This window comes from Oncorhynchus masou, chromosome 6 (genome assembly GCF_036934945.1).
Source record: "Oncorhynchus masou masou isolate Uvic2021 chromosome 6, UVic_Omas_1.1, whole genome shotgun sequence".
Lineage (NCBI taxonomy): Eukaryota > Metazoa > Chordata > Actinopteri > Salmoniformes > Salmonidae > Oncorhynchus > Oncorhynchus masou.
Genome location: NC_088217.1, coordinates 53,114,279 through 53,127,921, shown reverse-complemented (window position 1 = coordinate 53,127,921; position 13,643 = coordinate 53,114,279). Strand labels below are relative to the sequence as shown.

The 13,643-nt window shown below is 43.0% G+C and overlaps 1 protein-coding gene across 1 annotated transcript; it reads left to right on the top strand.

The window, feature by feature from the left end:
- Positions 1-2,392: 2,392 nt before the first annotated feature.
- LOC135541154 (nerve growth factor-like) lies at positions 2,393-3,107 on the top strand. Its single transcript, XM_064967268.1, has one exon. The coding sequence runs from the start codon at positions 2,393-2,395 to the stop codon at positions 3,005-3,007; it is 615 nt and encodes a 204-aa protein (XP_064823340.1). The 3' UTR covers positions 3,008-3,107.
- The last annotated feature ends 10,536 nt before the right edge of the window (positions 3,108-13,643 follow it).

Below are 13,643 nucleotides of genomic sequence, written 5' to 3'. Positions count from 1 at the left end.
AGCTAATAAGAAATCCCTCTATGCCCTCCGACAAACCATCAAACAGGCAAAGCATCAATACAGGACTAAGATCGAATCGTACAACACGGGCTCTGACGCTCGTCGGATGTGGCAGGGCTTGCAAACCATTACAGACAACAAAGGGAAGAACAGCCGAGAGCTGCCTAGTGACACAAGCCTACCAGACATGCTAAACTACTTCTATGCTCGCTTCGAGGCAAATAACACTGAAACATGCATGAGAGCACCAGCTGTTCCGGAAGACTGTGTGATCAAGCTCTCCGCAGCCGATGTAAGACCTTTAAGCATGTCAACATTCACAAGGCCGCAGGGCCAGACAGATTACCAGGATGTGTACTGCGAGCATGTGCTGACCAACTGGTGTCTTCACTGATATTTCAAACCTCTCCTTCTCCGAGTCTGTAATACCAACAGGTTTTAAGCAGACCACCATAGTCCCTGTGCCCAAGAACACTAAGGTACCATACCTAAATGACTACTTACCCATAGCACTCATTTCTGTAGCCATGAAGTGCTTTGAAAGGCTGGTCATGGCTCACATCAACACCTTTATTCCAGAAACCCTAGACCCACTCCATTTTGTATACTGCCCCAACAGATCCACAGAAGATGCAATCTCTATTGCACTCCACCCTGCACTTTCCCACCTGGACAAAAGGAACACCTAGGTGGGAATGCTATTCATTGACTACAGCTCAGCGTTCAACACCATAGTGCTCTCAAAGCTCATCAATAAGCTAATGAACCTGGGACTAAACACCTCCCTCTGCAACTGGATACAGGACTTCCTGACGGGCCACCCCCAGGTGGTAAGTGTAGGTAACAACACATCCACCATGCTGATCCCCAACACAGGGACCCCTCAGGGGTGCGTGCTCAATCCCCTCCTGTACTCCCTGTTCATTCATGACTACACGGCCAGGCATGACTCCAACACATCATTAAGTTTGCAGATGACAAAACAGTGGGAGGCCTGATCACCGACAGCACTGAGACAGCCTATAGGGAGGAGGTCAGAGACCTGGCCATGTGGTGCCAGGACAACAACCTCTCCCTCAACGTGATCAAAACAAAGGAGATGATTGTGGACTACAGGGAAAAAGGGACTGAGCACACCCCCATTCTCATCAACGGGGCTGCAGTGGAGCAGGTTCAGAGCTTCAAGTTCCTTGGTGTCCACATCACCAACAAACTAACATGGTCCAAGCACACCAAGAGGGCACAACAAAACCTATTCCCCTCAGTAGACTGAAAAGATTTGGCATGGGTCCTCGGATCCTCAAAAGGTTCTACAGCTGCACCATCGAGAGCATCCTGACTGATTGCATCACTGTCTCGTATGGCAACTAATCGGCCTCCGACAACAAGGTACTACAGAGGGCAGTGTGAACAGCCCAGTACATCACTGGGGCCAAGCTTCTTGCCATCCGGGACCTCTATACAAGGCAGCGTCAGAGGAAGGACCTAAATATTGTCAAAGACTCCAGCCACCCTAGTCATAGACTGTTCTCTCTGCTCCCGCACGACAAGCGGTACCGGAGTGCCAAGTCGAAGTCCAAGAGGCTTCTATAAACAGCTTCTACCCCCAATCCATAAGACTCCTGAACATCTAATCAAATGGCTACCCTGACTATTTGCTTTGCCCATCCCTTTTTTACACTGCTGCTTCTCTCTGTTGTTATCATCTACGCATAGTCACTTTAATAACTCTACCTATATGTACATAATTAACTAACCAGTGCCCCTGCACTGGTTATAATCTGTACTGCTATACCCCTGTATATATTCTCACTATTGTTATTTTACTGCTGCTCTTTAATTACTTTATACTTTTATTTCTTATTCTTATCCATATTTTTTTAAACTGCATTGTTGCTTTGGGGCTCATACGTAAGCATTTCACTGTAAGGTGAAATGTTGTATTGTATTCGGCGCATGGGACAAATAAAAGGTGATTCTATTTTTTTCCACACCCACCACAAGAGTAAACATGTTTTTCTTGCTGCACAGTATGTATTGTGTAAAGCATATTGTGCGTGCTGCCATTAACAGTAACCTGACAACGACACAGCTGTTGTTGTATCTCTACATCCCTGCACAGTACTGCCATCACACTGAGCCCACACTCTAACAATTGTCACACATTATAATCCTCAAACTACCTTTCTCTATGGATGAATAGGACAAAGTCCCTCACCTATTTCGAAACCACCTGTCTGTATGCTCTATGATGGATGAAGCGGAAAACCAAAGTCAGTTTCTACAATTCTTGAACAGGATTTGATCCCTAATGTTGATGTCTGTGTGTGTATTTGATCCCTGATGTTGATGTCTGTGTGTGTGTGTTTGATCCCGCCAGGTGTGTGAGTCCATGAGGTCGTCCATGCTGGTCCTGCTCCTCATGGTCAGTGCCCAGGCAGTGGCCACCATGGGAGGGGACTTCTGCCCCCCGGTCTCCGCTCAGCAGCAAGGCCCTGCCCCCAAAAGGACCCCTAACTCTGCCCCCACCGTGGATCCCAAACTGTTCACCAAGCGACGCTACCGCTCGCCCCGCGTTCTCTTCAGTGCCCAGCCGCCCGACACTGAGCCCATGGGACGCCAGGGGTCCGGGGCCAGCAGGGCAAGGCGCAGGGTTGGTCAGCCGAAGCACCGGGGGGTGTACTCTGTGTGTGAGAGCATCAGCGTCTGGGTAGGCAACAAGACCAAGGCCACGGATATATCTGGCAACGAGGTGGAGGTGCTCCCGGACGTGAACATTAACAACGTGAAGAAGAAGCAGTACTTTTTTGAGACCACGTGCCGTGGCGCACGGGGAGGCAGTACTGGCTGCTTGGGCATCGATGGGCGACACTGGAACTCCTACTGCACCAACTCGCACACTTTTGTGCGGGCGCTGACTTCCTTCAAAAACCTGGTGGCCTGGAGACTGATCCGCATCAACGTGGCCTGTGTCTGTGTGCTCAGCCGAAAGTCCTGGCGACAGTGACCATACTCTCACGGGTCATGTGGTCACTTCAGTACTGACGACAGGACCACTTGGTACTATCATGTGGTCACTGCAGTACTGCAGTCCCAACCCCCCACCACCTACCCACTTGAGTGCTCTGAGACTCTGCCCCACTACAGCCCTCACCTAGCCGTCTGCACAAAGTAAATTATTGATTATGAGGACTGCAAGTATATAAACCAACCATTTCTTTATCACTTGTTGTTGTTGTTGTTGTTGTTTTGTTGTTGATATTGTTATTTATTAAACACCTCAGTACATGCACTGCATGTTGTTTGGCGTTATTGTCTGGGTGGTGGCTGTCACAGGGACCAATGTCAAAAGAAGTGGCTACACTTTTTTTAAACTGTAGAAATGTCTGCTCCATGAGAAAGTGGTTGAATAGAAACATACAGCCTCACTTTGAGGTCCTTTGGTCAGCATTTGGCTCATAGCTTCTCTGAGATGTATCTCTTTTACTCCAGAACAAATTCAGTTCTGTTTTTTCCAATTGAGCAATTTCAAGGCGGATGAACAAGCCATACCTAAAATAAAAAGTCCCCGTGGATAACATTTCTCTCCACGGGCTGACTTTCCTAAATGCCTCAATCCGTTTGCATCATGGAAAGAAATAACATGTAGAAAATAGATAAGGTCCTTGTTAGCTACGAAGCCTTTTGGAAACTCACCCCAGGAAACATATTTTTGCCACTTTTTATTTGACTTTTTATTTTTTAGAAGGTGTGTGTCATGTTCATCACCCTTGAAAGGTTTCGCGTTAGCTCCGTAGCTGAAGTAGCACTTTAATTTCTCCCATATTTAGCTTTTTCACCCATGACTAAACGCAAATACAATACTGACACAGACCACTGCTTTCGGGAAACTCCCCGCACACAGCGTCCCTCACACACTTTTAATGTGGTCCAGCAGTCCTAGCTAGGTGGTCGAAATCAAGGGATTGGAATCTTCTCCTGGCTGCGTAGAGCATTTCCATAGCCCAAACACTCAGCTGGATAGCCATCCATCCACCTCCTGGCTGTGACCCCAGGACCTGGGCAGGTCGGGTGTAAACACTAATAAAGGTCAGGTTAACCACAGGGCAATTAGGTCACATCTGTGAAGCGAGCTACGGCACTGGTCTTCAACCCCAAGCCTGAAAAGACCCACATGGTCTGACTTGTTGTAATGTATGCATTGTATATTATGAAAGTTTGCACAGATAATGATGTATTTAATGTATGTTGCATATGTATTTCATTTATCATTTATTATGTGTGGCATATGCATTTATTCAGAACTTACTCATGGAAAAAAAATCAGCCCAGCGCTAACACAGCTGGTTCAATGTATTCAACTAATCAGGAAGCCCATGATTACACTCTTAGAAAAGGTGCTATCTAGAACCTAAAAGGGTTCTTCAGTTGTCCCCATAAAATAACCCATTGAAGAACCCTTGTTGGTTCAAGGTAGAACACTTTTGGTTCCAAGTAGAACTGTTATGGTTCCACATAGAACTCTTCCCACAGAAGGTTCTACATGGATCCCAAAATGGTTCTACATTGAAACAAAAACAATGGTTATTTTGAAACCCTTTTTTCTAACAGTGTAGTGGAATCAAGTGTACTCATTGGCTGGATCAAACACATGCATACCTGTGGGTTTCCTGGGACTAGGACTGAAGAACACGGATCTACAGTCTGAGAGTTTACAGAAGTCAAAGTTAGACAGTATACTTTGATCCCAAAGCCAGAAATATAAGAGCAGACCAGCATTAGTCGTTTTCAGAGCCCTTGCTTTGTTAAATCCAGAGGAAGTAGAGGTGATGTTTTTGTTTACATAACCTAAGTGACATTGCGGTGAAGAATGCAGACAAACTATCGACCAAGGACGTATTGGCTAGTAATATGTATCTGAAACTACTATTTTGGACCCATGGTTCTATAACCAATGCTGTCTCGATTGCAACTCCCAGTCTCCCTCATCTACTATTAAAACTGTATTTGGATGAATAGTAGGCCTACAGTGCTTCACTAAAATGCATTTTTATTCCACTGTGATATTTGAAAGGCGGACCTTTTAAGGGATGTTTTAAAGCTGAAGAAGAGCCAAACACTGAACTTTTGCCAACATTGAATAGTGTCCACACTCCCCTCTGGTGTTCTTTTAGATGATCTACAACCTCACTACAGTTCAAAGACTGCACAACACTGACCATCGCCCATCCCATTCATACTGTCATAGACAGCTGGTACAATTCTGGTCATGGAAAAAGGACAGGTAAAGACAACTACAAACTCCTCTGTGAGAGTAATGTTAAACCAACAATCTCTATGCGTGATTTCTTTACCAACTAGTAAGATTTAATAACCATGAACTATTCCTAGTTGAAAACAAACATTTTGCTTCAAAAACATTTGTCAAACAGGGATTTTCACAGGCTAGTTGGAGAAAGCAGCCATTCTGACACAGATCCAGAAGGGGTCACTGTTTACATCCCTTCAGCCAATACAGAGTCAAAACAAAGTGAGCAGAGATACGGGAGCTTTGACCATCACTGCAAAAATTGCTTGACCTCCTTCCTGCCCATGGACAAGAGGCCCAAAGAATACACGCTTAGAGGTCCTCTGCTCATCTTACAATGAAAAGAAAACAAAAGATAACTTAACTGTAAAAAAAATCTAATAAAACATCCTTTAATTTGGTTGAATGGAACAATGATATGGCAGTTAGGATCACACAGACTAAGATATGCTCCAGGTTGCCTCTGAGAATAACATTGACTGAGTTCATCAGGACATGCATAGAGGATGTTGTTCCTACTGTGGAATCTTGGTGCATGTAAACCTTGGTGGGGCAAACTCCCCCAATTCTTTTTTAGATTGCCAACTTGATTCATGATGATTTATTACATTTTTACATTAAACCTTTATGTAATTAGGCAAGTTAGGTAAGAAAAAATTCTTATTTACAATGATGGCCTACCCCATCGAAACCCAGACAACACTGGGCCAATTGTGTACCGCCCTATGGGACTCACAATCACGACCGGATGTGATACAGGCTGGAATCAAACCAGCGACTGTAGTGACGCCTCTTGCACTGAGATGCAGTACCTTAGACTGCTACGCCACTCGGGATACCTTTTTTTAATGATAACTCCTTGTCTAGCTTGCTAGCTAAGATTTTGAAAGTATGACGTTGACATGATCAGTCCAATCCAAGCTACGGTAGTTATAAAGTAATTTGACATAAATGAACAGGTGGGGCTCTGAATGACGAGTCGCCACTGGAAAGTTGGCAGCATTAGCACAAAACTAAAAGCACAAACCACCCCATTTAAACACGGCAAGGTGACTGTGAACATGGACGTGCACAAACAGCCCAGTTATGCCCTCTGAAAGGCAATCAAGCAGGCAAAATATCAGTACAGACACAAAGTGGAATCGCAATTCAATGGCTCAGACATGAGACATACAGTACCAGTCAAAGGTTTGGACTGTCCTACTCATGCAAGGGTTTTTCTTTATTTCTAATATTTTATACATTGTAGAATAATAGTGAAGACGTCAAAACTATGAAATAACACATATGTAGTATGTAAAAAAGTGTTAAACAAATAAAAATATATATTACATTTGAGATTCTTCAAAGTAGCCACCATTTACCTTGATGAAAGCTTTGCACACTCTTGGCATTCTCTCAACCAGCTTCATGAGGTAGTCACCTGGAAGGCATTTCAATTAGCAGGTGTGCCTTGTTACAAGTTAATTTGTGGAATTTATTTCCTTCTTAATGCGTTTGAGTCAATAATTTGTGTTGTGACAAGGTAGGGGTGGTAAACATAAGATAGCCCTATTTGGTAAAGGACCAAGTCCATATTATGGCAAGAACAACTCAAATAAGCAAAGAGAAATGACATGAAGGTCAGTCAATACAGAAAATGTCAAGAACTTTGAAAGTTTCTTCAAGTGCAGTCACAAAAACCATTAAGCTCTATGATGAAACTGGCTCTCACGAGGACCGCCACAGAAAGGAAGACCCCAGAGTTACCTCTCCTGCAGAGGATAAGTTCATTAGATTTACCAGCCTCAGAAATTGCAGCCCAAATAAATGCTTCACAGAGTTCAAGTAGCAGACACATCTCAACATCAACTGTTCAGAGGAGACTGAGTGAATCAGGCCTTCATGGTCGAATTGCTGCAAAGAAACCACTACTAAAGGACGCCAATATCAAGAAGAGACTTGATTAGGCCAAGAAACATGAGCAATGGACATTAGACCAGTGGAAATATGTCCTTTAGTCTGATGAGTCCAAATTAGAGATTTTTGGTTCCAACCGCTGTGTCTTTGTGAGATGCAGAGTAGGTGAACGGATGATCTCCGCATGTGTGGTTCCCACCGTGATGCATGGAGGAGGAGGTGTGATGTGTGGGGGTGCTTTGCTGGTGACACTGTCAGTATTTATTTGGAATGCTTGGCACACGTAACCAGCATGGCTACAACAGCATTCTGCAGCGATACGCCATCCCATCTTGTTCGCGCTTAGTGGGACTATCATTTATTTTTCAACATAACAAAACACGCTTCCAGGATGTGTAAGTGCTATTTGACCAAAGAAGGAGAGTGATGGAGTGCTGCATCAGATGATGTGGTCTCCACAATCACACGACCTCAACCCAATTGAGATGGTTTGGGATGAGTTGGACCGCAGAGTGAAGAAAAAGCAGCCAACAAGTGCTCAGTATATGTGGGAACTCCTTCAAGACTGTTGGAAAAGCATTACAGGCGAAGCTGGTTGAGAGAATGCCAAGAATGTGCAAAACTTTCATCAAGGCAAAGAGTGGCTACTTCGAAGTATCTAAAATGTTAAATATATTTAGATTTTTTAACACTTTCTTTGGTTTATAGATAATTCCATGTGTTATTTCATAGTGTTGATGTCTTCACTACTATTCTACAATGTAGAAAATAGTAAAAATAAACAAATTGTTACAGATACAGATATTCTGTGTGTGTATCCTGTGTGTGTGTGTGTGTGTGTGTGTGTGTGTATTTCTTTTCTCTCCTTCTCCCCTCACAGGTGGCAATAATCATTCCCCAATCAGTCAACATAGAGTCATCAATCAAAAGACACACCTCCTAATTTTCCCTTACCCTATCACATTTCCTTTCCCTTGGTTTAAAAACCCAATCAGTTGTTTTCTCAGAAGCTTGATCTCTTTGTAGTTCCATCTCTCTGTCAATTTCTCGGTAGTTCTCTGTTTGTTTGTTTTTCGCAAATACATGTCACTTTGTCCCCACCTGTGAGTATTGTTTTTGTTATGGTCTTTGATGGTGCGAAAAGGGGAAACCAAGACAGGTTGCCCATGGGCATACACTACCTGTAGGACTACTTTGTCTAAGAACACTAGTTAGAACTGGGCGGACCACCCACTGTATTTTTGGTTAGTTAGTTAGCTGTATGGAAGTAGGCTAGTGTCTAGCTTAGGGGTATTTTTGGATATTTGTTTCTTTCCTTGGGTCCAGCTCAGCCTCTTTTTCCTGCCTCCCCTTTACCGTGTGTTTGCAAATAAACCCTGAGTGTTTGACGGTAGACATTAGTTGTCTGTGGTTATTTCGTTCTCACCGTTTGTCACTATTACACTTTGCATGATGTATGTTACAGGTCTCGATACCATCCCCCCCCTAGACTGCCGGGCCAAAGGGATTTGTAACAGTTATAAAGGGAAAACCACTCTCTTTGTCTGCTTAGAGGAAAACACAGTGTTGCCGACGCAGGCCACCACTGCTCATGAGGACGGTAACTGAACTAAATTACTATCACCCCATAGCACTCACTTCTGTCATCATGAAGGGCTTTGAGAGGCTAGTTAAGGATCATATCACCTCCACCTTACCCGACACCCAAGACCAACTGCAATTTGCATACCTCCCCAATAGATCCACGATGACGCTATCCCATCTGGACATCAGGAATACTTATGTAAGAATGCTGTTCATTGACTACAACTCAGCCTTCAACATCATAGTACCCTCAACTCATTAACAAGCTCATGGCCCTGGGTCTGAACACCGCCCTGAGCAACAGGGTCGTGGACTTCCTGACGGAACGCCCCCATGTGAAGGTAGGCAACAACACCTGTTACGCTGACCCTCAACAGAGGTCCCACAAGGGTGTGTGCTCAGCCCCTTCCTGTTCAACAAGGTCTGCATGGCCATGCACATCTCCAACTCAATCATCAAGTTTTCAGAAGACACGACAGTGGTAGGCCTGATTACCAACAACGACTAGACAGCGTACAGGGAGGAGGTGAGAGCCCTGGAGTAGTGGTGCCAGGTAAATAACCTCTCCCTGAACGTCAACAAAACAATGGAGCTGATCATGGACTTCAGGAGACAGAGGGAGCACGTCCACATCGACGAAGCCTCAGTGGAGAAGGTAAAAACAGTTGGGGGGGGGGGGAGTCTCCCATTGTCATACTTGAGTTAAGGTAAAATGTAGTGATGGTTGAAAAAAAGTATTTGATCCCCTGCTGATTCTGTACGTTTGCCCAAAGAAATTATCTATAATTTTAATGGTAGGTTTATTTGAACAGTGAGACAGAATAACAACAAAATCCAGAAAAACGCATGTCAAATCTTATAAATTGATTTACATTTTAATAAGGGAAAAGTATTTGACCCCACTGCAAAACATGACTTAGTACTTGGTGGCAAAACCCTTGTTGGCAATCAGAGGTCAGACGTTTCTTGTAGTTGGCCACCAGCTTTGCACACATCTCAGGAGGGATTTTGTTCCACTCCTCTTTGCAGATCTTCTCCAAGTCGTTAAGGTTTTGAGGCTGACGTTTGACAACTCAAACCTTCAGCTCCCTCCATGGATTTTCTATGGGATTAAGGTCTGGAGACTGGCTCGGCCACTCCAGGACCTTAATGTGCTTCTTCTTGAGCCACTCCTTTGTTGACTTGGCCGTGTGTTGTGGGTCATTGTCATGCTGGAATACCCATCCATGACACATTTTCAATGCCCTGGCTGAGGGAAAGAGGTTCTCACCCAAGATTTGATGGTACATGGTCTTTCCATCGTCCCTTTGATGCGGTGAAGTTGTCCTGTCCACTTAGCAGAAAAACACCTCCAAAGCATAATGTTTCCACCTCCATGGTTGACGGTGGGGATGGTGTTCTTGGTCATAGGCAGCATTCCTCCTCCTCCAAACACGGCGAGTTGAGTTGATCCCAAAGAGCTCCATTTTGGTCTCATCTGACCACAACACTTTCACCCAGTTGTCCTCTGAATCATTCAGATGTTCATTGGCAAACTTCAGATGGGCATGTATATGTGCTTTCTTGAGCAGGGGGACCTTGCGGGCGCTGCAGGATTTCAGTCCTTCATGGCTTAGTGTGTCACCTAATTGCTTTCTTGGTGACTATGGTCCCAGCTGCCTTGAGATCATTGACAATATCCTTCCGTGTAGTTCTGGGTTGATTCCTCACCGTTCTCATCTTTGCAACTCCACGAGGTGAGTTCTTGCATGGAGCTCTAGGCAGAGGGAGATTGACAGTTCTTTTGTGTTTCTTTCATTTGCGAATAATCGCACCAACTGTTTTCACCTTCTCACCAAGCTGCTTGGCGATGGTCTTGTAGCCCATTCCAGACTTGTGTAGGTCTACAATCTTGCCCCTGACATCCTTGGAGAGCTCTTTGGTCTTGGCCATGGTGGAGAGTTTGGAATCTGATTGATTGGACAGGTGTCTTTTATACAGCTGAGATTTGGAGCACTCCATTTAAGAGTGTGCTCCTAATCTCAGCTCGTTACCTGTATAAAAGACACCTGGGAGCCAGAAATCTTTCTGATTGAGAGGGGGTCAAATACTTATTTCCCTCATTAAAATGCAAATCAATTTACAACATTTTTGACATGTGTTTTTCTGGAGATTTTGTTCTGTCTCTCGCTGTTCAAATAAACCTACCATTTTAAAATTATAGACGGATCATTTCTTTGTCAGTGGGCAAACGTACAAAATCAGCAGGGGATCAAATACTTTTTCCCTCACTGTAGCTTAATGGAAAAAGACACTAGTCAATTTGAAGGTCACCCAGTAAAATACTACTTGAGTAAAAGTCTAAATGTATTTCATTTGAAATATTCTTAAGTATTGAAAGTAAACATAATTGCTCAAATATGCTTACGTATCAAAAGTAAAAATGTTAATAATTTCAAATTCCTTACATTGCTAGTTTTTTACATTTATGGATAGCCATTGGCACTCCAACACTCAGACATCATTTACAAATGAAGCATGTGTTTAGTGAATCCACCAGATCAGAGGCAATAGGACCTACAAAAGTCATGATTGTGTTTTGGGTATAACGAAAATTCCACAGGACTATTTCCATAATAAACATATTGATTCTAGATTAAAGACCATTGGACACTGCTATTTATTTCTAATTTAGGAACGAATATAAAGGCCTACTTACACTCTTAGAAAAAAAGTTGCTAAGTAGAACCATGTAGGGTTCTTAGGTTTGTGCTCATATGAGATCCCTTTTTGGTGCTAGGTTGAAACCTTTGCAGAGTTCTACCGAGAACCGTCTATGTAGTGTTCTTCATAGAACCCACTGTAAATGGTTCCAGGACATCTACATGGTTCTACAGAGAACCACTTATCTGAAGGTTCTTCCTAGAACCCTCTATGAAGGGATATACCGAGAACCCTTTTATCTTTGACGGGTTCTTCCTAGAACCCTCAAGGTTCCACCAGCCTTATTATCCTTTAAAATTCAATTATTTATGACAAAACATTACATATGTCATAAGGCCTTTCTTTGAAGGCCGAGTTATACCCTAACTCAGTGGTGATGGGAAACTCCACATCAGGCCTGTGTTAGGTAGTGAGGTTACATTTGATACTGGAGCACCAAGGCATGCATCGAAATTGCTAAGCAGCTAACTTCGAAACAGTGTGCCAATGAGTGTATCAATTTATCAGAAGTCCGTCATCAATGACGTCGGAAGGTTAGTTTGATCACATGCTTTTTGAAACCGTGTGTTGCAAAATGCGAGATCCCACTGATCTCGCCGTGGTTCCGGTGCTTTCTTCAATTAAGCTGCTTTCAAACACCAACCTCTACTGGATATCGTACCTATAAATAGTTAGGATTTTGTACATGTCATTTCACCTGACTGGTAGCTTAGCAGGTAGAGTAGGGAACTTTGGACAATTCAGGGATGTGAGGGTATTAAGTCGAATCATTTTGAAGGTACACTATTTTGAAAATAGTTATGTGGAACCACACTTTCTGCACTGCTATAGATTCCATTGTGAAAAATAGTCCATGTGAAGGCAAAACAGGGAAGCATGATGTAAGATGGAATCCAACTGATTGCAGGCTATTAAAGCAAACAACTTTACAGCCGCGCCATGAAGTTTTGATAAATCAGTGGAGAAAAAAATAAACTGATACTCACACTTTGTTTTTAATTGCTGATCAGTAGACGTCATTAATGTGCATTGTGAACTGATATTGAAGCTCTGAGTAATGAACCTCTTTTCTACACAAATGACTGGAAAGTTTCAATGCTACAGGAAATGTAGTTTCCCATCAATAGAGTTAGGATGTCCAAACAAGCATGATTTTTTTATTACTCACAACCTGAATTCCGAATGACTGCCAGGATTAAAAAACCTATTTGAGACTGCCTCAATCATATAAACTGGAACAACCATCTCAGTAAGGGGTGCAATAAATCCACCTACTAGCAGATTGGATTAGTTTAGAAACATTTATGCTATGTATCTTTGTCTAGCATAACATGAATCAACCAATCAATATACATGCAAAAAACACATATAAAAACAAATAATTCTGAAAATCACCCTGCCATAGCGCATGCTGGGAAATATGATAATGTTCAATGTAGAACCCTTCTTGCCTTTCAAAGAATCATAAAAAAAAACTTTCTAGAACCTTTTGCCTTACACATAATGTCACTCCCTGGTCTGTTTCACCTGTCTTGTGCTTGTTTCAACCCCCCACCAGGTGTCTCCTATTTTTCTACATTATCCCCTGTGTATTTATACCTACGTTATCTGCCTGCCGTTCTGCCCCTTGTTGACTCTGCCGTGGATTACGAACCTCTGCTTGCCCTCGACCTGCCCTTTTGCCTGACCCTGTGTGAAAACAAATATTCTGAGAACCAAAGCACATTTCTCCTGTATCTGCATCTGGTTCATATCCTGAGTTGAGATACAGAATCCATGTCTTCCAAAAAAGGGTTCTTCAGATCAAAACGGCTCTTGGTATAACCCTATCCCCCCCCATAAAGAACCCTTTTGGAACCCTTTTCTAAGAGTGTATCATTACAGCCATGGCAATTTATCTTATTGGTGTAAATGTCCTAGTCTTTCTTTTGGCATAATGCACTTCAACGGGTTGGGTAGAAAGTTATTGAATGTAAACATTTGCACCCAAACAAGTTTCAGTTTTTGGAAATAAGATCTTAAACTATAATCTGTAGACAGAATGCCATCTGATTGAGCATGAAATCAACCCACACATTTCTATTTAGTGTAGACATGTTTTTCTACATGCAATAATGTCTTTAGTGAAACATTACTGTATTTAAATTAA